The following is a 23961-nucleotide window of genomic DNA, read 5'->3' as shown; positions in this document are numbered from 1 at the left end:
CCATCGTTTTCCCTTATAACAGACATGCCACTATTGTACCCATTGGCTCATTTGGCATAGTTGGACCAACTTAAGGCTTGCAGTGTCCATTGCTGTTTATCTCCACTGATGACTTCTCTCTCTCCCATTGAACTGCATGCAGCGTAGCTTTTTCCAGCTTTAGCTCAGCTCCAGCAAGACTTTTTAGTGACCTTTCAGCCCAAGCATGTGGAGTCTTCAGCAACAAGGTCTTACCATCTATTCCTGGTGGGAAACCAAGAGCCTGGGCAATGGCCTGTGATGTTTTTGGGGCATTAGGGACCTTTGTTGCTAACTTCTTACTGGAAAGTATCTCATCCCAGGTACTAAAACTTTTCTAGTAACAATCTATGGCTTCTGAGTATTCCATTGTCCAAAAAGATAGGTTTCCGTATGGCTTATTCATATCCTCTTAGATTTTGATTAACCCTCCCCCACCCTTCCTTTACTCAGTATCTTCCCCTATACTCACTTAAGCCATTTCACCCCCAGTAATCTGTTCATTTACTTACATATATTCAATAACATCCCCTTAAGTCTTCCTCTCTGCTTTTATTGAGGTAGGGCCTCTCTCTAGCCAAGGCTAACCTGGAATTCACTATGTAGTCTAGGGCTGGTCTCAAACTCATCGATCCTCCTACCTTGGCCTCCCAAAGGCTGGGATTAAAGGTCTTCACCACCACACCTGGATAGATCTATTTCTTGAATCTCCTAGAGACCAAAAAGAAATGTCTATTCACCCCAAATACAGGAAAAACCAACAAAGCAAAGAACAATTTGTCAAGTCCAGTTGCTGAATAAATGAGGTTATATACAAGTCCATGGGTGACTCACAGCAGCTACACCACCAAAAGTCCCACTCCCAACTAATTTTCCTTCTTATATAACTTAGCATCATGTGAAAGTAGGCTGAAGGGGCGACTGGAACCTCCAGGGAGGGTCCTGTGACCTTCCCTTTGACCTCCAAGAGGGAAAGTCAATAGCTTCATTACCACTGGCGTGACCCTAGCTATCTGATGTACTGTCTTTATTTCTTTGTCAGGACTGTGGGTCAAACTTCACAGTCAATCTGGTCCAAGATGGGGATGGTCATATCAAGCCTAAAGGAAACAGCTACCCCACAGGACCCCTTTGTCCCCTGACACCCTGAGAGCAACTGTGATTCTTTTCCTTCCTTCCTTCATTCTTTTTTCTTTCCTTCCTTCCCCTTCTTCTTCCCTTCTCTTTCTTCTAGCTAGCTCCTCTGTCTTTCTTTCATTTATAAAGAAGATTGTGAAAACAGTGAAAAAGCCCAGTCTTGAGACAGTGCTTAGGATTTGGTATCCAAAGAAGAGATAACAATGGGGAAAGAAGGAAAGGTTATGCTTTTTCGTTAGAACTCAGAAAATCAGGCTGGCTTAGCAGTGAAGATCTGCAAGCAGCCACCCAGCTTTGATTCTGACCAATACCTGGCTAGTCCATATCCATCCTGACTTTCCCCCTCAGGACGTGGAATTGGCACTGTCACAGGGGTCACGGGAAGAAGTGCTTAACAGCAGACAGGAGAGGCTGTCTTTGTACAGCCAAGTCAGCACACCATCCCACGATAACTGACTTCTCTACAATCTTAACCTTTACCAGTGTCTCATACTTTCTGCTGTTCTCACATCCAAACTGGTAGGGGAGGCAAGGAATTAGAGAACCAGACAGAAGGCAGATTCTCAAAGAAGCAGCTGGGGGAAAACAAACAACAACAAAAAAGAAGTAGCTGAGAATTTTCAAATACTAAGGTTTCAGCAAGCAATCCTTGAACTGTTTACCACTGCTTAGTTAAAAATGAACTCACTGGGCATGGTGGCACACACCTTTAATCTCAGCACTTGGGAGGCAGAGGTAGGAGGATCACCATGAGTTCAAGGCCATCCTGAGACTCCATAGTGAATTCCAGGTCAGCCTAAGCTAGAGTGAAACCCTACCTCAAAACAAAACACTAGGCCAGGCATGGTGGTGCATGCCTTTGATCCCAGCACTTGGGAGGAAGAGATAGGGTGGTCATGAGTTCCAGGCCACCCTGAGAATATATAGTAAATTCCAGGTCAACCTGGGCTAGAGTGAGACCCTACCTTGAAAAAACAAACAACAAACAAACAAAAAAATGAACTAGGACTGGGGAGATGGCTCAGTGGGTAATGTGCTTGCTGTGCAAGCATAAAGACCTGAATTTGGATCCCCAGAATTCATGTAATTCATGGTAGCACAAACCTGTAATCTCAGCACTGGGGAGGCAGAAGCAAGAGGATTCAAACTGGTGAGCTCTGGGTTCAGTGAGTGACTCTATCTCAAAACGTAAGGTAGAGAGTGATTGAGGAAGACAAGTAATGTCAAAATCTGACCTCCACATGCATGTGCCTCCACACATATGAAAACACACACATACACACGAGCAGCTTGGGCCCTAAACTGACCACAAAGCTAAAGGATAAGCTAATGGCAGTAAATAGTTGTGTCTTTCTGGCTCAAACCCAACAAAAGCTAAAATGTCAACTCATTGTTGACCAGGGAGGTCCTTGTTGCCCCCACAACATTACAGGCTATTACCAAGGATCTTGGTTTCCCACCAGAAATAGATGGTAAGACCTTATTGCTGAAGACTACATATGCTTGGGCAGCAAGGTCACTGAGAAATCAAGCTGGGGCTGAGCTGACTTCTCCCTGTAGACCTCCTCTCTGTAGACCAGCTAACTGAAAGCTGGAAAAAGCTATACTGCATGCAGCCCTATGGGAGACAGAAGTCATCACCTATGAACAGTGGGCACTGGAAGCTTCAAGTTTGGCCAGCCAGGCCAAATGATTGAACAAGTGTAATAGTGGTATGTCTGTTCTGGAGGAAACCAACTGTTCTCTAATTGGACTTGAAGCCAGCTCTATGGGAGGAAATGCATGTCTGATACTGAACACCTAATCAAAAGTCAACAGTGGGCTGGAGAGATGGCTTAGTGGTTAAGCGCTCGCCTGTGAAGCCTATGGACCCCGGTTTGAGGCTCGGTTCCCCAGGTCCCATGTTAGCCAGATGCACAAGGGGGTGCACGCGTCTGGAGTTCGTTTGCAGTGGCTGGAGGCCCTGGCACGCCCATTCCCTCTCTCTCCCTCTATTTGTCTTTCTCTCTGTGTCTGTTGCTCTCAAATAAATAAAAATTGAACAAAAAATATTTAAAAAAAAAAAGTCAACAGTGGGGGAGGTCATGAGCCTTAGGAGTGTAATGCCTGCTATTATCTGGCCCAATGCTTATACTATGCTCAGCAAACTGCCCTGTAAGCAATTCACTTAATATTCATATCCATATATCAATGCTATTCTCACTTTTGGTTAGAGAAGCTTCTCCTTTTCAGATGGTGGTGACCACTGGGATGACCCAAAAGGCACCATAGTGCTGAGAAGTCACAGAGAGTGTTAAGCACTAAAACATCTCTATCACACCCTCCAAGGCTAATGGTCCATGATAGAAGAGGTGGCAGAAAGAATGTAAGAGCCAAAGGAAGGGTAGGACTGATTACAATGCAACTGTCCAGACAGAAGTTGGCCTCAATATCTACAACCTTGCAATGGCTAGCAATACAATCACAAGACCCTCATAATCGGAGAAAAAGATGATTACATCAAAATAAATGAGAGACTAACGTAGAGAGGGATATGATGGAGTGTGTGGATTTGTGAAGGGGAAAGTAGGCTAGGGGAGGGAATTGTCATGGTTTATTTTCTGTAAATATGGAAACTATCAATAAAAAAAATGTCAACTGGGCTGGAGAGATGGCTTAGCAGTTAAGGCATTTGCCTGCAAAGCCAAAGGATCCTGGCTTGATTCTCCAGGACCCACGTAAGCCAGATGGACAAGGCGGCGCATACATCTGGAGTTCATTTGCAGTGGTTAGAGGCCCTGATGCACCCATTTCAGTCTCTCTCTCTCTCTCTCTCTGTCCCTCTTTCTCTTTCTCAAATAAATAAATAAAATATATTTTTAAAATGTCAACTCATGGTAATAAACGAGGTTTGACATCTCCCATCTCAAACAACCATTCTGAATTTTGAGCCACAGTAAACAGCCTTTAATTGACTACAAAGTTGAACCAACAATAATAAAATGCAGTTAATTATTTCTTCCTCAGTTGGCCAGAGGTGGAACAGGTTTCAAATCCAAGCATAGCATCATACTGGGCAGAATGCATGCTCACACCAATGAAACCCTCAAGCTGCAATGACTTGAAGGTAACTGTTTTTGTTTTTGTTTTTCCCTTTTCCCTCAGCTTGTCCACCTTGTTCTCTGTAAGGTTTTGTAGATATGGAAAATATCCTCTTTTCATTAGAGCTTGTTTAACCTATTTTCTGGACTTTTTGGTTCTTTGTCTGGAAAGGTGTTCCAGGTGTAGGGTCCCGACTTTGAGGTCGCATCACCTAATGAGCAGGGTGATTCTCGAGTTCTCTGGTAACATGGCCAGCAGATAAGCTTCAAAACATAAGAAATAAGAGTTACACTGTCACTCGGGGCACAGACACACTTGTGCTACAGGCTCATAATCAGCCCTCACATGACTGCATATGCCTTATACTCATGTTTTGCTTCTGTCAGAGCTGGTCCAGGAGTAGGATTTGACTTGAGGACCCTCTATGGGCTTGAGAAGCTCTGCTCACAGCACTACTCTGCCCAGCCTTTGAAAGCTGGTTCCTTCCTTCATCATCCCTGTCAAATGTCGGCATGGCCCATGGTTGCTAGTTTTCTTTTTTCCTGTATGTTTGGGGGTGAAGACTGCTCTATGCTCAGAGGAGATACGCCCACCTAGGCTGGGCTGGAACTCATTCCTGCAAAGGTGCCCTTCCAGGGGAAGAGACACAACAGAGCTTGGAAAAGTATGTCCAACCTCTTCTTCATGCTGTAGTCTAATGCAATCCCCATAAGGCCAGATCATGCTTATGTTTTATGTCTAAATCAGAGTATCCAAAATGTACCTCTAAACAAGAAACAGGCATTGTTGGGGCAGTCTTTATTTCCAATAACTGAAAAGCCAAATCAGACCCAACCTGCATTTTCTTTACTCTTCTAACCACCCTCAGTTAGAAAAAGGCTTTTGGGTTCCATTCCAAAACAAAATCTGCTTCGTAACAAGATCCCTGACAAGTCTGTGGGACTTGTTTATATCATGCTAGCTATATAGTTAGGGATTTTATAATTTGGTAATTATTGCAATCATCTTTAATTTGCTTTCATGTTAGGTATGAAATAGATGGTCTAAATTTTAGTAACCCAGCTATCTTTATTTTTTTTTTTTCTGAGACAGGTTCTCATGTAGTCTAGGCTAGCCTCAAACTCTTATTTATTTTAGAGAGAGACAGACATACAGAGAGAGGGTGGAGGAGGGAGGGAGGGAGAGAGAATTGGCATGCCAGGGCTTCAGCCTCTGCAATCAAACTCCAAATGCTTGCACCACCTAGTGGGCATGTGCGACCTTGTGCTTGGCTCACTTTTGTGCACCTGTCTTAGGTGGGATCTGGAGAGTTGAACATGGGTCCTTAGACTTTGCCGGTAAGTGCCTTAATTGCTACCCCATCTCTCCAGCCCTTGAACTCACTTTTTTTCCAAGGATGACTATGGACTTCTGATCTTCCTGCCTTAACTTTTAAATGCTTGAATTACAAGTATGAGCTATCATGCCTGGGTTATGGGACACCAGGGATCATACCTAAAGCTTCAGGTATACTAGGCAAGCACTCTACTGAGCCACATCCTCAGCCCATAAAAAACTATCTTGATAGCCTTCCTGGAAGATTGCATCATATTTATCTACTGAGGATATTTAGGTGGGGGGAAATAAAGCAAATTCTAAGACTGTATACTTAATAGTGTTTTGTTCAGAAAAAAAAATGCAATAAAAGTTTACACTCCAAACATAAATGGTGTCTAAACTGATGAAAGATTCTGGACCTGCTTGAAAGAATAATACTTAAATCATAGGCCTTCAATGTCCTAATTCCTAACTGGAATTATAATGCATGTGCTGGTAGAGTGCTTGTAGAGAATATGGGAGTCCCTGAGTACAACCCCTAACATGACAACAATCAAAGCACTAGATAGAGTGAACAGTGCATGTTGCTTGTGTTCGGTTTTTCAAGGTAGGGTTTCTCACTCTAGCCCAGGCTGACCTGGAACTCACTCTATAGCCCCTGACTGGCCTCCAGTTTACCGGGGTCTTTCTACCTCAGCCTCAGTTTAAAGGTGTGCACCGCCACACATGGCAGCATATTGCTTTTTATTCAATCTGTAGTGTGAACAGGCTGGGCGTGGGGTGTGGGGCGTGGTTTAGCCTCAATCTGGGAGGGGCCGAATGTGGGGCCAAGGAAGGAGTTTGGTGCTGCATAGAAAGCACAGCAGGGAGGGGCGTGGTCCAACCTCAGTAGCATGGGCTGGCTCCACGAAGGCCCAGGTCAGATGGTGGCAGGGATGGGGAGACTAACCAGGGAGGTGTGGGACAAACATTGGATGGGCGTGACCTATTAGGGGCGTGGCCAACAAAGAGGGCGTGGCCTCAACACTAAAGGCCGTGCCCCCGTTCATGGGTGGCATGCACGCAGGGACCGTGGGGGGGCGGGGCGAGCGGTGGGCAGTTGGCTGGAGGCGGCGGGTAACGGAGGGGCGTGATCGCGTAGGGGGTGTGGTTACCGTTGTGGGCGGGGCCGCGCAGGCGTGCTGCATCAGGGCGCTCAGCGGTTTCCCTCCCCCCAACGGCGCGCCCACGGTGGCCGGCGCGTCGTCTGCTCGGGCCGCGACCCCGTCTGGCCGCCCGGCCGCGTCTGCGTCGCCGTCCCCGCGCCCCGCCGTTGGGCCGCGCCGCGCCGGCATGTCGGGCCCCGGGCCGCGGGAGCCGCCGCCTGAGGCTGGCGAGGCGGGCCCCGAGGGCGCGGGCGGCGGGGACGCGGCGCTGGGCGAGCCGGGGCTGAGCTTCACCACCACCGACCTGAGCCTGGTGGAGATGACGGAAGTGGAGTACACGCAGCTGCAGCACATCCTCTACTCGCACATGGAGGCGGCCGACGGCGAGCTCGAGGCGCGCCTGGGCTCCGCGCTGCTGGCCGGCCCGGGCGCGGGCGCGGGCGCGGCGGGCTCGCTGGCCTCGGCGCCGCCCGTGTACCCGGTGCTGTGCCCGCCGCTGTCGGCCGACGCCCCGTGCCTGGGCCACGTCGACTTCCAGGAGCTGCGCATGATGCTGCTGGGCGAGGCGGGCGCGGCCGAGAAGACCCCGGGCGGCGCGGACGGGACGCGGGCGCGGGGCGACAGCTCGGCCAAAGAGGGCGCCGGCCCCGGCCCCGGCCCCGCGGGCCCGGAGGGCGCGCCCGAGGCCCGGGCCAAGCCGACCGTGCGCGTCCGTCTGGAGGACCGCTTCAACAGCATGCCAGCCGAGACGCCGACGCCGCGCGGCCCCGAGCCTGCGGAGCAGGGGGTGGCGCTCAACAAGTGCGAGGCGAGGCGCAGGCGCGGGGCGGGAGAGGGTCGTGTGCGGGGGACGGGGCCGCCCTGGCCCTGCCGAGGTCTCGGGGGAGGGGAGAGGAGGGGAGGGGCCTGGTGCCCGACGGGGAAGCCCGGCCACTCGCGAGGTGGGGAGCTGCAGACCGGGCGCTGTCGGCCACCAGCCTGCTCTGATTGGGGCTCCTCGAGGAGGAGATGCATTCTATGCAAGTGCTGGGCCCACCGCCCCAGCTGGTACCCTGGGTCTGTGAGCCTTTGGTCTGACCTCTGCACACCAAAAGGAGAATTGGGACAAGTGCAGTGGTGGCCATGGAGCCCCTTGCTCCCGCCTCCCTCCTGAGAGCCATGGGCATCTGTTCTGCCCCTCAGTGCTGACTTGGGGTAGGGCACGCGCGGATGCCTAGCAGCTCCTGGTCTCCTGTGTCGCTTTTGCGGTGACTGCTTGTTGAGTTCACCGGCTCCATGGTTTTCCACCTACCCCGGGCTATGTCTGTCTTGGTCTTGCCCTTTCTAGTCATATTTTAGAGGGTGACCAGAGAGATTGGAGTCAGTGCGTGCTGCAGGCAGGAAGGAGGCATGCCTCACCTCCTCCGCGCTGAGGAGAGCGAGCGTCTCCTGCAGCGCTGTCCAGGATCACTTGGGAAGCAGGGCCAAGGTCCTGCCCAGGTGCCGGGTGTAGTGGGACCTGTTAGTACTGCAAAGGGTGATGGCAGTGTTTTGGAAGTTGATCTATCACCATTCCTCAGGTTTCTGGGTTTTCTTTTGTCTTGGCAGTTTGGTAACTCTTATTCGACATCCATCTGAATTAATGAATGTTCCTCTTCACCAGCAACAAAACAAATGTACGACCTTAGTGAAAAATAAAACTGCTGCTGCCACGACTGCTTTGCAGTTCACCTACCCTCTGTTTACAAGTGCCTGCCCCGCTGGTGGGAATTCCAGCCTTGCACAATCGCAGGTGAAGCTTGCCTCCTTTGTATTGACCGCACAGCTTGTGAGTGAGTGTGGTCAGGTCCTCAGGACATTCATTCTCCTTTTGTGGAGCTTGTTAACTTTTTAAAGTAGGGACTGTTTATGCTTTTAGGCTATTAAAAAACCCAGTGACATGGAAGTTCTTCGGATTGTCTTATCAGTAGTCTGAGCATACTTCTACTAAACACATTTTACTTGTGCCATATAAAGCTGATTAAGCCACATATTAATAAAATTCCTATTGCTTCATTTTTTTTTCCAGAGTTCTAGTAACTCATGTTCTATACTGGAGGCTGCCAAGCACCAGGATATCGCACTGCCTAGAGCATTTTCTTTCTGTTACCAGCAAGAGATTGAATCCACTAAGCAGACTGTAGGTGGTAGGAACAAAACCTTGCCAGAGCAGGTTTGGATTAAAGTGGGAGGTGAGTGATGAACTAACAGGATATTTGCAAGAGAGAATGGGCAAATGTGTGTGCTAGGGCCTCTCTCCACTGCAAACTCCAGATGCATGCGCCATTTGGTGCATCTGGCTTTATGTGGGTACTGGGAAGTTGGACCCAGGCTGTCAGGCTTTGCAAGCAAGTGCTTTTAATTAACCCCTTTACCCACTGAGCCATGTCCCCAACTTTTAAAGATTTTTATTTTATTTATTTGAGGAAGAGGCAAAGAGAAGAGATTGGACTCATCAGGTCCTCCAGCCACTGCAAACTAACTACAGATGCAAGTGTCACCTTGTGCATCTGGTTTACGTGGGTACTGGGAAATTGAACCTGTGGTCTTAGGTTTCTCAGGCAAACATCTTAACCAATAAACCACCTCTCCAGCCCCTGTGGGCTTTTCTTAACAGTAAAATGGCATACTCCACACATTTTCAAGGATTTTAGCTACTGCATCACTTTATAGGTTATTTTTAACTGAGCGAGGCTGGAGTTTGAAATCTGCTAAGATCTAATGAAAGGGGAGAAACGACCCGAGGACTCTGCAGGTGTCAGGGCCTGGTGTAAGGAGCCAGAGGCCACAGGGTGACCAGAAAATCTTAAGCTGCTGCACATGAATGTTAGCCTTGAAAGTTGTCTCAGCCTCCTCCCTGGGAAGGGTTGGCTTTCAAGTGACACAGTAACTGCTCCCTCAGACTTTCCGGAGCTGCTGAGGGGACCTGACAGAGGCTGCTGCTGCTTGTCAGCTCTTGCTTGTCAAGTCTCTCTGTATAAAACTACTTGTTGGTATGTGAGGAGTGTTAAAATGGGCTTGTGCTCAGTACTAGGGTAAGGAAGAAAATACCAGAATTCTGAATTTCTCTCCCTGTTCCTCTTAAAATGATATCATTCCAGAATTGGTGTTAAGGATCCTGGTTTTGTGTGACAGGTAGGCATGCACATTGTTGCATTGTTTCCGCACCCCCTTCCCCCAGGCAGGATCTTACTCAGTGAGTTGACCTGGAACTCACTCTGGAACCCCAGACTGGCCTCAAACTCGTGGTGATCCTCCTACCTCAGCCTCTCCAGAGCTGGGACTAGAGGCATGTACCACACACCTGGCTCACTCACTTTTTATTTTCTGATGGGAATTTGACTTATTTTTGTAGCATGTACACACAGTATGTAGCATAAAAGCCATAATACTATTTTTGTTCCTTTTGTGGAGACAAGCATTTTGACATAAGAATATATTTAACCACCAACCCTAACATTTTCTCCTTGTGTGAGTTAAGGTATCAGTTTTCATATTAGAATACTTGAATATGAAGAAAATCTTTTTGGTGAAAATACTTGTAATTTCCTCATTATGAATTCCGGGAAAAGAGAACAGCTTGTTAGTTTTTTTTTGTTTTTGTTTTTGTTTATTTATTTATTTTTTTGGTTTTTCAAGGTAAGGTTTCACTCTAGGCCAGGCTGACCTGGAATTCACTATGGAGTCTCAGGGTGGCCTTGAACTCACGGTGATCCTCCTACCTCTGCCTCCCAAGTGCTGGGATTAAAGGCGTGTGCCACCACGTCTGGCTTCAGCTTCTTAGTTTTTAAAAAATTTATTTGCAAACAGGAAGAGAGAGAGAATGGGTGTTTCAGGGCCTCCAGCCACTGCAAATGAACTCCAGATGCATGTGCCACTTTATGCATCTGGCTTTATGTGAGTGCTGGAGAATCAAACTTGGGTTGTTAGGCTCTGCAGGCAAGTGCCTTAACTGCCAACCCATCTCTCCAGCCCAACTTCTTAGTTTTTGTATTCATGGGTAACAATAACTATTGATTAAATGGGAAAGTTGACAGGGTTGTACTGGTTGCATGACACTTGGAAGGGGTCATTTGATCTGACCAAGGTTTGTGCTATTTTGCAGTGTCTGGAGCTCAGTGCAGGCTGTGCAGACTCCCTGATAACCTGCCATCACAGCTCCTCTTGGTTTCTTTCTGTGCTGCATACCCAGTAATGCTTGAATCTTAGATTGAACAAGCCAGGTGTGATAGTACACACCTGTTATTCCAGCACTTGGGAAGCAGAGATAGGATCAGTAATCCAAGGTCATTCTCAGCTACAACATAGTGAGCTCAAGGCCATATGGGCTATATGAGACCTGGTCTCAAAAAAATAAAACTAGGACTGGAGAGATGACTCAGCCAATAAGGCACTTGGCTGCAAAGCCTAACGATCAGGGTTTGATTCCCCAGGACCCACGTAAAAAGCCAGATGCACAAATTGGAGCATGCGTCTGAAGTTTGCAGTGGCTGAAGGCTCTGACGATGGCCCCATCCTCTCCATCTCTCTTTTTTTTAATTTTAATTTTATTTAATTTTATTTTTATTTATTTATTTCAGTGACAGAGAAAGAGAGAGAGAGAATGGGTGTACCAGGGCTTCCAGCCTCTGCAAACGAACTCCAGATGCATGTGCCTCCTTGTGCATCTGGCTAACGTGAGTCCTGGGGAATCGAGCCTCGAACTGGGGTCCTTAGGCTTCACAGGCAAGCGCTTAACCACTAAGCCATCTATCCAGCCCCCATCTCTTTCTCTTTCTGCTTGCAAATACAGAGAAATATGTTTTAAAGTATATTGAGGGCTGGAGAGATGGCTCAGCGGCTAAGATGCTTGCCTATAAAGCCTAACAACCCAGGTTCTATTCCCCAGCACCCGCAAATGCACGAAGTGGCACATGTATCTGGAATTTATTTGTAGTGGCTAGAGGTCCTGGTTTGCCCATTCATTCTTCTCTGTCTGTGTGTGCATATAAGTAATTTTTATATAAGAACATATATTGAGTATTAGTAGAGATAAGAATAAAAAACTAAATTACCAATTTTTTCTTGTTTTGCAAAAGAAGAAGCGCTATGCAAACAAGCAGTAAATAAGAGGAACCGGAGTAGAATCCGCCAGTTGGACTCAAGTGTGGAGCGAAGAGCCCTTGGAGAGATTCAGAATGTGGGTGAGGGCTCAACACCCTCACAGGCTGCCTGGCAGTCCTCGGAATCTTCACAGTCCAACCTGGGAGAGCAGACACAAAGTGGACCCCAGGGAGGGAGATCTCAGCGCCGGGAGAGGCATAACCGAATGGAAAGAGATAGAAGGTAATGTGGGTGATGTACTGATAGCTTGATCCATACAGTTGTCTTAGATGCACAGGCTTGCTGTATAGGAATTTGTCTCTTGGGTCTCCAAAACCACCCCAGATTCGGTGATTCCTGGAGGACTTACATTCTAACTTATTCCAGAGGAAGGATATAAGGCAAAACTAGTATGCAGCTAAATGCCATGTTCCCATTGTGAGCCATGTTTCTGGCAGAAGTCCTGTGGGTCATTCTTTACTAATCTTCCCAAGTCCCAAGTTCCCAGACAACATTATATAGCCCAGCTTGTCATCAGGTCCTTGTAGCGCAGTGTCAGGCCCCTAAGGTAACCACAGTAAGCAGACATAGTAAGCTTTATGCTTTGCCTGTGGAAGCTGGGTGTGGTGGTGTGTGCTTGTGGTCCCAGCTCTCAGGAGGCAGAGTCAGAGTCTGCTTGGGATCTTGTGTGAGTTCTAGGCCATCCTTGTTAGGGCAGGATCCTATCTTAGAAAACTGGGGGAGGGGAGGAAATAACAGGAAAAGAATGTTGGGGAAAGAGGAGGTTAAAACTGTTGCTTAAATGGTCTGTTATTTCTCTTCTGGGTAGAATCAAAGATTTTTTGTTTTCCTTTATTGTAGCTGGTTTTCGACACAGTGTTTAATAATAATAACCCACTTAGTCATTTGTGAGCATTGTGTTTTCAGCTCAGGGAAGAAATAGCATTGACGAGACAGATATTCAGCTTTGAAGTCCCAGCATTGAATGTTGAACCAAGGCCATTTATTGCCTTTTAAAGGGATATGTTAAAGCTAGGTAGATGCCTTTTTTCTTTTTGTTTAAAGAGTAGAGTTTATTTCCAAGTAAAAGGGAAAGAAAGCAGAAAGAACAGTTTTCTTAGGAGTAAGGGATTTCTAGAGCTGGATAATTCTCTTTTTTCTTTTTTGAGACAGTCTTCTCCTTTGTATCCCAGGTTGGCCTGGCAAAGTACCTTTCATATTGTACATTGTAATTGAGGGGCTTCCTTGAACTCACTGTGAGTTGGATGGAGTGTTCTCCAGTACCCTGACATTTATTCAGTGAACACCGATCAAATACCTGCTCTGAAATTCTGCCCATGGCACATTGACAGTTTGACAGTGAATTCTCAGTCTACTGCCTAGTTTAATAACTTCCTGAGTTCATTACTTCTCTCCAGTTTCTTATCCCTCTATCCACATGGTAGTTAGACTGCTACTTACCACACGGACTTGAGGTCAGAACTATTGAGTGGGTAGGGAAGACATTTCTGCCCTGGCCTAGAATTCAGGGAGCATCCAGGGAGTGCTTGTGCTCTTTATTCTAGGTGTACAGGTGTGAAGACATGGTGAAACTGTTCTGTGTAACGGTCATGTCAGCTTCATTAGGACTTTACCTGTCTGTCACTGAATGCAGTATGTACAGGTTCTAATAATGAGGCTCAAGTTGTGACTTAAATTCTCTCTAGAGGATTTTTTTTTTCAATGCTGGTGATGGAAGCCAGGGCCTTAGTAGTATTAGGCAAGCATTGTACCATTGAGTGCCACTCTCAGCCCTGAATATTCTATAAAAAGTCCAGCTTTCAGGATATGAGCAGAGGGAAAGCCTTTTTGAGGGTTTTTTTTTTTTTTTTTTTTTTGAGATAAATCCTTACTATGTAGCCCAGGATGGTCTTGAATTTGTGATCTTGCCTTAGCTATCCACATGCTAGGATGAGAGGTGTGTGCCACCAGCCCAGCCAGTAATTCTTGTGAAGTTGAAAGCTGTGCCTGAGTTCATTCTACAGCATTCGTATGGGAAGCATGTCATGTCTGTTGCATGAAAAAGTGGATCTGGACTGCAAAAAAGAAAGACCAAGCATTGAGAAAATAATTTGCCTAGAAAAAATACACACAAAGTTCAGGGATGTTGCAGATACCCCTGATCTAGAGACTTGAACCTGACCTATTAAAATAGGGGAAACTACAGGGACCTGGGGCTGCCAGGGGCACCATAGGTGTGGGTATTCTGGCAGCTTGAGCAGCAATGGCTTCTGTAGATGGGAGCACAGTGCAAAGTGCCCACTGGCCCCCCAAGGCTTCGGGTGGGGCACACCTCCTGGCACTTGGAGGCCAGCTCCATGAACTCTGTTTTCTTTGAGTAGGTGAACGTCCTGTTGCTCCTGTGCTTCACCAGCTGCCCTGTGTGATTACTGTGGATTTTGACTGCAGGCGCAGAATCCGCATTTGCTGTGATGAGCTGAATCTTTTAGTTCCATTCTGCAACGCGGAGACAGATAAGGCAACAACGCTTCAGTGGACTACAGCATTCCTAAAGTACATTCAGGAAAGACACGGGGATTCTCTGAAAAAGGTGAGTATCTAGTGGACCTTGGCATTCCCAAAGTATGTTCAGTAGAGACTTGGAGATTCTCTGTTAAAGGTGACTATTCACGTAGGCTGGGCAGAGCTTGAGGATTTTCTGGTTCACTGGTCAGTATTCCCAAGAGTGAGCTAGGCTGCCGTGGTTATTCTGAACTGTAAGGTCAGATGCTGAGTCCATGTGTGAAGGGAGTTCTGTTGTTGGTGTTTTTATTTCCCAAAGCCATACTTGTGGCCCTGTTTGCTTATGAAATGCCAATGTATAGATGACTATCAAGTCTCAATTGTCAAGTACCAAATTGAGGAGGTATGTTGAATACAATATATTTTTAGAAGGTCTGAAGGACATGCAGGACATGATTTTTGCCCTCAGAAAACTAGATGAGGGCCAGGCGTGGGGGCTCATGCCTTTAATCCCAGCACTTGGGATGCAGAGGTAGGAGGATTGCTGTGAGTTTGAGGCCAGCCTGAGACTACATAGTGATTTCCAGGTTAGCCTGGGCTAGAGAGATACCCTACGTAAAAATATAAAACAAATAAACTTGATGAGGGCTGTGGATATAGCTCAGTGGTATAGCACTTGTCTAGCATGCGTGAAGCTGTAGAGAGGAAAGAAAAGAAAAATCTTGAAAAGGGCCCAGAGAGATGATTTAGCAGTTAAGGTGCTTGCCTGTGAGGCCTAAGAACTCGTGTGAATCTCCAGGTCCCACATAGCCAGACACACAGGTACACAAGCATGCAATGCTGCACATGCGCCACAGGGGGCATATGCATTTGGCGTTTGTTCACAGTGGCTGAAGGCCCTGGTGCACCCATTCTCTCTCTCTCAAAAATAAATAATAAAATAAAGAAAAATTTTGACAGGTGGAAGCAAGAATAGTGAATATCTGAATGAATGCAAAGAAATGTCAAATGGGTGTCTGGCTCCAGGTGTGTTCAGAAGGCCTTGGTCTGGGTGAGCAAGCCTAGTTGAGCCTTTAGTTCTTGGGGGCTCCTGGACATCCTGTTCCTGTCTGCGTATGTGGGTTGTTCTGCTAGGACCAATATCTGGTTAGGGAGTTGGTTCAGCCCCAGGCTGTTGAAGAAGAGGGTTCTGTGCTGTGCCTGGGGACGTCAGCACCAGGTTAGGCCTCAGGATTGTGGTGGTCAGGGTTTGTGGCTCTTTGTCCTTCCACAGGTGATACGACTGTAATGAGGCAAGTAAAGCCTTGGGTCCTGATTTTGCATTCCAGCTCTATAAAACCCAACAAGAGTCTGCTGGGATGGGCTCAGACGGCACAGCACAAGTGGGGCCTTTTATCAAGGGTACCTGTGAGAGTTGCGCCCACTCCAGGTGCCAGGCTACACTGAGCTGTGCCTCGCATTTTCTGTTCATGTCTCTTTCCCTAGACTGTGTCCATGTTGTGTTTACAGCCCTCGAGTAACATGCTGTGCTTACAGCAGTGAAACTGTATGAGTTTATTCCGGTAGGACTATTTGTGGTCATCTGTCAGGTGTAGTTGCTCTTTACCATCTCTTGTTAGTGGTAGACTGTTGGGTTTTAATTAAATAAAGTTGTAGTGTTTGTTACAAAGACTGGGTGTTTGGCTCTCTGTACCTGTTTGTAGCCAGGTATGGTGGCACATGCCTTTAATCATAGCACTTGGGAGGCAGAAGTAGGAGGATCACTGTAAATTTGAGGCCAGCCTGAGGCTACATAATGAATTCCAGGTCAGCCTGGGCTACAGTGAGACTCTTATCTGTAAAAAACGAACGTAGTAAATCTTGACATAATTCATTGAAATGCTATATAGGTGGCTATGACATGTCATGTGTTGCATTTCCTGGCTGGTTCTGAAGTTTCATGTCACTGAACTGCACTGTTTCTGGGTCAGATCATCAGGCCCATCAAGGAAAGCGGAAGTCAAATCATGTGAGAAATTGGCCATCCCCGACTTGAACACATGAGGTTTGATTGCTTCCATAGTAATTTCTCCTCTTACTTGTGTTCTTACAGGCACAAGAATGAGAACTTTTAAGTTTCTTTCCAAGTTATTAGTGTCCATTTCCCTCAGTAGATCTTTGCTGGTATAACAGGTATCTAGATTCTGGGACACCTCAGAAACAGCAGATACCCTGCTGGCACTGAGGGAGATAAGCAGCGACAGACAGGCAGGAGTTGAACTCTGCCACCAAGTGGAAACCCTGCTGTGGGCCAGCAGGATGGCAGAGGGGCTTCAGATTGGGTGGGCCTCTGGGCAGAGCCCAAATGCTGAGCTGGGGAGCTATAGTTCCACTGGTCATCTAGAGGGCCGCCAAGGCTGAGGAAAGCACTGCCTGCAGCCGCACTGCCTGCAGCCACACTGCTGGTGTTGGAAGGAGCTCAGGATTCCTGGCCAGCTCACAGTAGACCTGAAGGTCCTGAGTACAGGAGCCTGGGACGGGGAGGGGGTCCTGGGAGAGGCATGGCTGGAACACTTTTATCACTGTGCTGAGGTTCTGGTGGAAGGCTACAACAATGCGCTGGGGAGACAGGTTTGACCAGGGGCTGGAGGGACAGTGAAGGGACTATCCCTAGCCTGTGCTGTGGTACTAGGGGTGGGGTGTGATGGGAAAGGTGTCAGGATAGCTTGGTGCCATTTTCTGGGTCTGGCAGGCCTTGGATGGAGGTGTCCAGACCTCAGTAGACATGACTGTTTTGTGGTAGGATTCTACTGAGTGTGCCCAGAACCAAGAATACCTGTGTGCCTATCACCTAATTCCAGCAGCTAACACACACTTCACACTCATATTTCAGAGGCAATTACAGATATGGACTACCATCTGGAAACAGCTCAGCCCATATTTCAGCCCACACAGCTAGTGGCAGCCATTTTACATACTTTAATACCCAGCCCTTTTCACATTTCCCCAAGTGTTTTTTGTTTTAAATTATTTATTCATTTATTTGCAAGCAGAATGAGAGAGACATAAACACGAGTAGGACACTGTTGACCAGTGGCCACACCACTGGTGACTTTTAATTATGTAATAGCTTCAGACTTAGACATCACAAGAACTGCCAGGTTGCCTAGTCTCTAGCCTCCATCTCCCCATTTCTTTCCCACCATTTGTGTGTGTATTGCTCTGAATGACTTCATGGAGAGACCTGGGCACCATGTTTCTCATGCTTCACTTCTTGAGTGTTTGTCTTTGGAGAGTAGATGCATTGTCTGACAGCCCATTCAGGATGCAGGCCTGGGTGGCCTGGTCCACAGCTACGCTTAGATCTTACCCTTGTCTCAGTAGTGTCCGTCTCCACAGATGCTTCCCCAGTTGGGTCTAGTCCAGCATTGCGGATATCATTTCACTGTGATGAGAGATTTGTGGATTCATGACCTTGAGCCTCAGTGAAGCTTTGGAGGCTACTGGCTCCTTCCTTCCCTTCTGCCTCTCTCTCCTCTGGCAGTTCTTTCTTCCTCCTCTCTGTCTCCAGACCCATTGCTGTTCTGTGGCCCACTGGCTGTGCTCCCTCTTGCCACCAGTGGTGGCTCCTCTTGTTCTGAGGTCAGGCCCTCACCTGGTTATTCTCAGTTCCTAATCTGACATAGGTCCTGCCCCATCCCTTACATCCGCATTTCCTGAAAAGTGCTACCAGTGTTCTGTGGGCTTCTGTGAGTCCCTTGTCCCTGTTTGCACCACCCTTTTCTTTGCACTTCTGAGCTGCCGGCTCAGAGGCATCCTCCTCCTCCCGCCTTTCTGGTCTACTTACAGCAGCTTTGACGGCTGCTCCCCGCACTGTTGAGCCAGGTGGCCTTCTGCACTGGCTTTTAGGGAACCACCCTCCCTGTATGCCACTCATCCTCTGGGCCTTTCTTCTCTGCAACCTTTTGTCATATCTATAAAGCTATATATGTATATATTTCTTTATTGGAGAGAGAGATAATGGGTGCACCAGGGCCTTCTGCCACTACAATCTTACATGCGCCACTTTGTGCATCTGGATTCATGTGAGTACTGGGGAATCAAACCCAGACCATCAGGCTTTGCAAGCAAGTGCCTTTAACTGCTGAGCCTCCTCTCCAGCCCTCAGCCCTTTCCCCAGCTTTATTTTTCCCTGAGGTAGGGTCTCCCTGCAGCCCAGGCTGACCTGGAATTCACTATGTAGTTTCAGGGTGGCCTTGAACTCATGGCAGTTCTCTTACCTCTGCCTCCCAAGTGCTGGGATTAAAGGTGTGTGTCACCATGCTCGGCTCCTCCTTTGCGCTTAATGGTGGGAAATCTGGCTCAGTCCAGGAGCCTGGAATTGAGTGGCTGAAGCAGCTGGAGTCTCTTTAACTCTTTATCTCTCTAGTTTGGACTCAACCTTCCTCTTCCAAGGTAGAGAAGGATGGGTTGCCAGTGTAGGGGTAGGTATAGGATGAGAAGACACCACCTACAGAGACTGCACCTAACCTGTTAAGTGCTGTCTTCTCTGTGGAGCCGCCTAAGGCTCTCAACCCAAGCCTCAGAGTCTGTGTCTGCTGTATGTGCCTGGCAGCCATTGGTCCTTCTGTCATTAGGGCTGCACACGTTCTCTGATAGATGGGCTTCTGTGTCATTCAAGGTGTCGGTCCTGCGGACAAGCCCTTACATGTTGTGTGCGTGATGGGAGTATGTAGTCATGTAGCTTCATCCTTTAAACCTCGCACAAAGTACATCCTTGCTGCCAGAGACCAGAGTGGCTGTCATTCATCCAGCCTGTGGAGTTTCCCAGTGTTGTGACATGCCTGCGTACATCAGGAAGCTGGATGCTCTGAGATGCCACTGCCGCTGCCGCCGCCTTTAGTGGATGCTAGGTGCCAGCACGGAGCTCTCCCAAGTGGAGATGAGGCTGCCACCAGCACTGCCTTTGCTCCAAGGGCAGATGAAGAGCTTTGTTCTTGTGCTGGGCTGATGTTGGGACCTTCCTCAGGCTGTTGACTGCACCTGTTCCGGGGGGTGGGGAGGGGCCATGTAGCTTAATGACTACAAATCTCTCAGTGTCTTTGTGGGAGCGCGATCAGCGCTGATGCAGCATTGGGGCAGCCAGGGGATGGGGGTCACACTTGTGTGATTCCTGAAAGTGCTGTTTCATGTGGACTTTTACTCTTTAGAACGTGTTGCCCCGGAGTCCTTGGCAGCCACCTGCAGCTCCTGCAGCTTGTGCGCTGCGCTGCGGAGTGGCCAAAGCTGTATGCTGACCTGTTCTAAAAATAAAAGATCTTGGAAAAAAAGTCTGTATGGTCTTTGTTCTGAGCCTTCTTGCCTTGCCCTTTGGCTGTCCTGAGCCCTTTGTCTGTGCCCCCATTTTCTTCTCCCTTGCCAGGGCCCGTGCTATGATCTCCCCAATTCACTGTGTGTATGTCAGTCTCAGTGGTACTTTTTTTTTCTGTCACTATTTACTCCTTCTTTTTTTTTTTTTTTTTTTTTTTCGAAGTAGGGTCTCACTCCAGCCCAGGTTGACCTGGAATTCACTTTGTAGTCTCAGGGTGGCCTTGATCTTTTGGCAGTCCTCCTACCTCTGCCTCCCAAGCACTGGGATTAAAGGCGTGCACCACCACGCCCAGCTCTATTTACTCTTTTATTTATTTATTTATTTGAGAGCGACAGACACAGAGAGAAAGACAGAGGGAGAGAGAGAGAATGGGCGCGCCAGGGCTTCCAGCCTCTGCAAATGAACTCCAGACACGTGCGCCCCCTTGTGCATCTGGCTAATGTGGGTCCTGGGGAACCGAGCCTCGAACCAGGGTCCTTAGGCTTCACAGGCAAATGCTTAACCACTAAGCCATCTCTCCAGCCCTCTATTTACTCTTTATTAAAGACTTTTGGGTTATGGAGATGCTCAGCAGTTAAAAGGCACATGCTTATAAAACCCACTGGCCTGGGTTTGATTCTCTAGTGCACGCAGAGACAGACGCCCAAAGGGGCACATGCATCTAGAGTTCATTTGCAGCAGCAAGAGGACCTGGTGTGCTTATTTTCCTTCTTCCTCTCTCTAAATGAAAAGAAATTCAGGGCTTGGAGAGATGGTCCAGTGGTTAAAGGTACTTGCAAAGCCTGACAGCCTTGGTTTAATAACCCAGCACCCACGTAAAGCCAGATGCAAGAAGTGGTACATGTATCTGGAGTTGATTTGCAGTGGCAGAAGGCCCTGCCCATTCTCTTTCTCCTTTGCAAATAAATTAACTATTTAAAAAAAATTAAAGGCTTTACATCCACTTTTTTCTTTGGTGTTGAAAGTTTCCATCACTTATCTTCAGTCTTCCTAATGAAGACTTCATTGAAAACAACTTTTTCTCTATTATTTATTTTTGAGGTTGGGTCTCACTCTATCCCAGGCTGACTTGTAACTCAGCTTGTAGTCCCAGGCTGGCCTTGAACTTGCAACTATCCTCCTACCTCTGCCTTCCAAGTGCTGGGATTAAAAGCATGCGCCATCACACCCGGCTTTAATTTTCATTTATCTATATGTGTGTCTGTGTGGATGTGCTAGGGCCTCTAGTATTGTAGACACAAATGCTTGCACCACATTTTGCATCCAGTTTATGTGGGTGGTTTGAGATTTAAACTGAGATCCAGTAGGCTTTGCATGCAAATTCCTTTAGTGGCTCAGGCTGAGTCATCTCCCCCACCCTGTCTTTTTCTTTTCTTCCTTTTAAAAAATATATTTATTTATTTTCAAGTAGAGAGATAGAAGACAGAATGGGCCCGCCAGGGTCTCCAGCTACTGCAAACTTAACTCCAGACACATATGCCACTTTGTGCATCTGGCTTTACATGGGTACTGGGGATTCAAATTGGGGTTGTTAGGCTTTGCAGGCAAGCACCTTGACAGCTGAGCCATCTCTTCAGACCTTTCTTCCTTTCTTGAACCACAAAGCAGCTACAGGTGTGTGCCATCACACCCAGTTGATGCAGTGCTGGGAATGGAACCTGGGCTCTTGTGTGTACTAAGCAAATACCACCAGCTGAACTATATCCCCAGCCCTAAAGCATGTTTCTTTTTTGCTGTTGACGTATAGCCACTGCAGAAGAACTCTGGGTGTTGGGCTGGAGAGATGGCTTAGCGGTTAAGCGCTTGCCTGTGAAACCTAAGGACCCTGGTTTGAGGCTCGTTTCCCCAGGACCCATGTTAGCCAGATGCATAAGGGGGCGCATGTGTCCGGAGTTCGTTTGCAATGGCTAGAAGCCCTGGCGCGCCCATTCCCTCTCTGTCTTTCTCTCCCTCTCTCTCTCTGTCACTTTCAAATAAATAAATAAAGATGAACAAAAAATATTTTAAAAAAAGAACTCTGGGTGCATGTGCTTCCTTGTGCATCTGGCTTTACATGGATATTGGAAAATTGAACCCAGGCTTCAGACTTGACACGCAAGCACCTTAACCACTGAACTGGCTCTCCAGCACCTTGATGATAACCTCTTGAGTGTCTGAATTCTGGAGGTGGCACCAGCTATTTTGTCTTTTTTTTTTTAAGGTAGGGTCTCATTTTAGCTCAGGGTGACCTTGAACTCATGGCAGTCCTCCTACCTCTGCCTCTCCTCCAACCCCGCTGCCCAGCGCTGGGATTAAAGACATGTGCCACCATGCCCAGCTTAAGTGATTTTTAAAAATATTTTTATTTCTATTTATTAATTTGAGAGAGAAAGAAGCAGAGAGAATGGGCATACCAGGGCCTCTAGCCACTGCAAACTCCAGACACATGCACCACCTTGTGCATCTGACTTATGTGGGTCCTGGGTCCTTTGGCTTTGCAGGCAAGTGCCTTAACTGCTAAGCCATCTCTCCAGCCCCTAAGTGATTTATTTTTCTGTATAGATACAGCTTCTGAGCAAAGCAGACTATTGTGTTTAAATGTAGACAGGTGGAATGCCCTGGCCCCTGCAGACAGTTTGGAAGGCAGATCGTATCTGCAGCACCCATGGTACTCCTGGCTTTGAAGTTCAATCAGAATTTACTAGAACTCAGAAATAAGACAACACAGTTTAAAACAAGAGCAAAAGTTTGGAGCCATATGTGGTGGCGCATGCCTTTAACTCCAGCATTCAGGAGGCAGAGGTAGGAGGATCGCTGTGAGTTTGAGGCCAGCCAGGCACTACAGAGTAAGTTCCAGGTTAGCCTGGGCTAGAGCAAGACCCTACCTCTAGCTCTGCCCCCTCAAAAAAAGTTGAGGCTAACCAGTGTTGGAGAAATTGGAGCCCATGTACCCTGTTTTTGGGAAGTGATGTGGCCACTGGAGAACAGTGTGGAAGTTTATGGAAAGTTAAACAATTCCCACCTGACTCAGCACTTCCACTTGGTATAAACTCAAAAGAATCAGAAGCAGACCCACACTGATAGTGTCTGTCACAATGGCCCATGGCAGAGACAGGATACGTGAGTGCCTGTTGACAGAGTGGACAAGCAGAATGCTGTCTGGACAGCCAATGCAGTGTCAGCCATAAGAAGAAATGAAGTTCTGACACCTTTAGCATGGATGACTGCTGAGGACAGTATGCTGAGAGAAGCCAGTCATCATTATATTGCACCTGTCTAGGATGAGAGGTCTCTGGAATCGGATTCAGCTGAAAATCGAATGGTGGGTTCCAGGATTCAGCAGTGGGGAGTTTACTGAGGCCAAAGCTCCTGGTTGCAATGACTGGAAACACTTTGAAAGAAGACAGGTGATGGTTGCATAGCACTGTGAATATTCTTAATTCATGGAATCAACTTAAAGATGGTTACAATAGCAAATTGTATTATACAAACACAGACAAACTTAAATTTGTGTGTCTAGAATGTTATACTTATGGGGAAAAAAATGGCTGAAGAGATGTCTTAGCCTCTAAGTGTTCTTCCTGCCCCAGAATGAGGGTCTAAGGGAGCCTGAAACCACCTGAGTTTGAATCTCCAGATCCCATGTAAGTAGCTGGGTGTGGCCATGAACACCAGTCCTGTCAAGGACAGCAGAGACCAGGACATTGCTCAGGCTCGTGAAAACAAAGCAAGCACTGGTATCACTAAGAGACTCAAATAAGAATGGGCAGAGGAGCCAGGCATGGCGGTGCATGCTGTCGTCCCAGCTCTCAGGAGGCAGAACAATGGAGCAGCCACCATTCTGCTCTGGCCACCACAGGTGAATGTCCCCTGCTACGGGCAAGTGCATGGGGCACCACAAGGGCACGTACACATGCACACCACATACACACAAAAAATTTCCCAAGTGTGCACCAAAGTGGAGAGAATAGTGAACCCTCATATCCCTGACCCCAGCCACATACAGATGCAATTCACTATCCTCTACTTACCCTCCCAGCCTGAGTTCAATTTCCTCTCATCTACTCCACCCTTCCAAGAATCACAGGGCTGTCTAACAGAACCACAGTATCTGCAGCTCTCAGGAGTGCAGTCGTCATCAGTGTCTGTGTAGAGCGTACATGTCCCTACTGCTGGCCCACTTAAATTGGGATCCACATACTGCCCCCTCCCTTTTTCCTTGTTGGGTCATGTGTCCTGTCAGCTCTCCCACAGTGTAAGGTGATGGCAGTGGCTAACTGTCTAGAATAGGCTTGATGAAGTGCTGGTGAGAACCAGGGTGTTGGTCCCCAC

General features: G+C 47.6%; 1 protein-coding gene across 3 annotated transcripts in view; it reads left to right on the top strand.

Moving 5' to 3' along the window:
• Positions 1–6885: 6885 nt before the first annotated feature.
• Positions 6886–23961, top strand: part of Tcfl5 (transcription factor like 5) — an 18523-nt gene continuing 1447 nt past the window's right edge. Inside the window, exons 1-6 of one of the 3 annotated variants that reach the window (XM_045156143.1) lie at positions 6886–7499; positions 8286–8469; positions 8746–8908; positions 11798–12041; positions 14247–14388; positions 18961–19595. In XM_045156143.1, the coding sequence (XP_045012078.1) occupies positions 6886–7499; positions 8286–8469; positions 8746–8908; positions 11798–12041; positions 14247–14388; positions 18961–19002 (1389 nt within the window). In that variant the 3' untranslated portion in view covers positions 19003–19595. Of the gene's footprint in view, positions 7500–8285; positions 8470–8745; positions 8909–11794; positions 12042–14246; positions 14389–18960; positions 19596–23961 lie in introns of those variants that run through there. The other 2 variants (XM_045156142.1, XM_004669495.2) reach the window with 2 other exon arrangements.

The sequence above is a fragment of the Jaculus jaculus genome, chromosome 8 (genome assembly GCF_020740685.1).
Source record: "Jaculus jaculus isolate mJacJac1 chromosome 8, mJacJac1.mat.Y.cur, whole genome shotgun sequence".
Classification (NCBI taxonomy): domain Eukaryota; kingdom Metazoa; phylum Chordata; class Mammalia; order Rodentia; family Dipodidae; genus Jaculus; species Jaculus jaculus.
The sequence above is the reverse complement of the archived record's forward strand: the minus strand, read 5'-3'. Positions and strand labels throughout refer to the sequence as shown.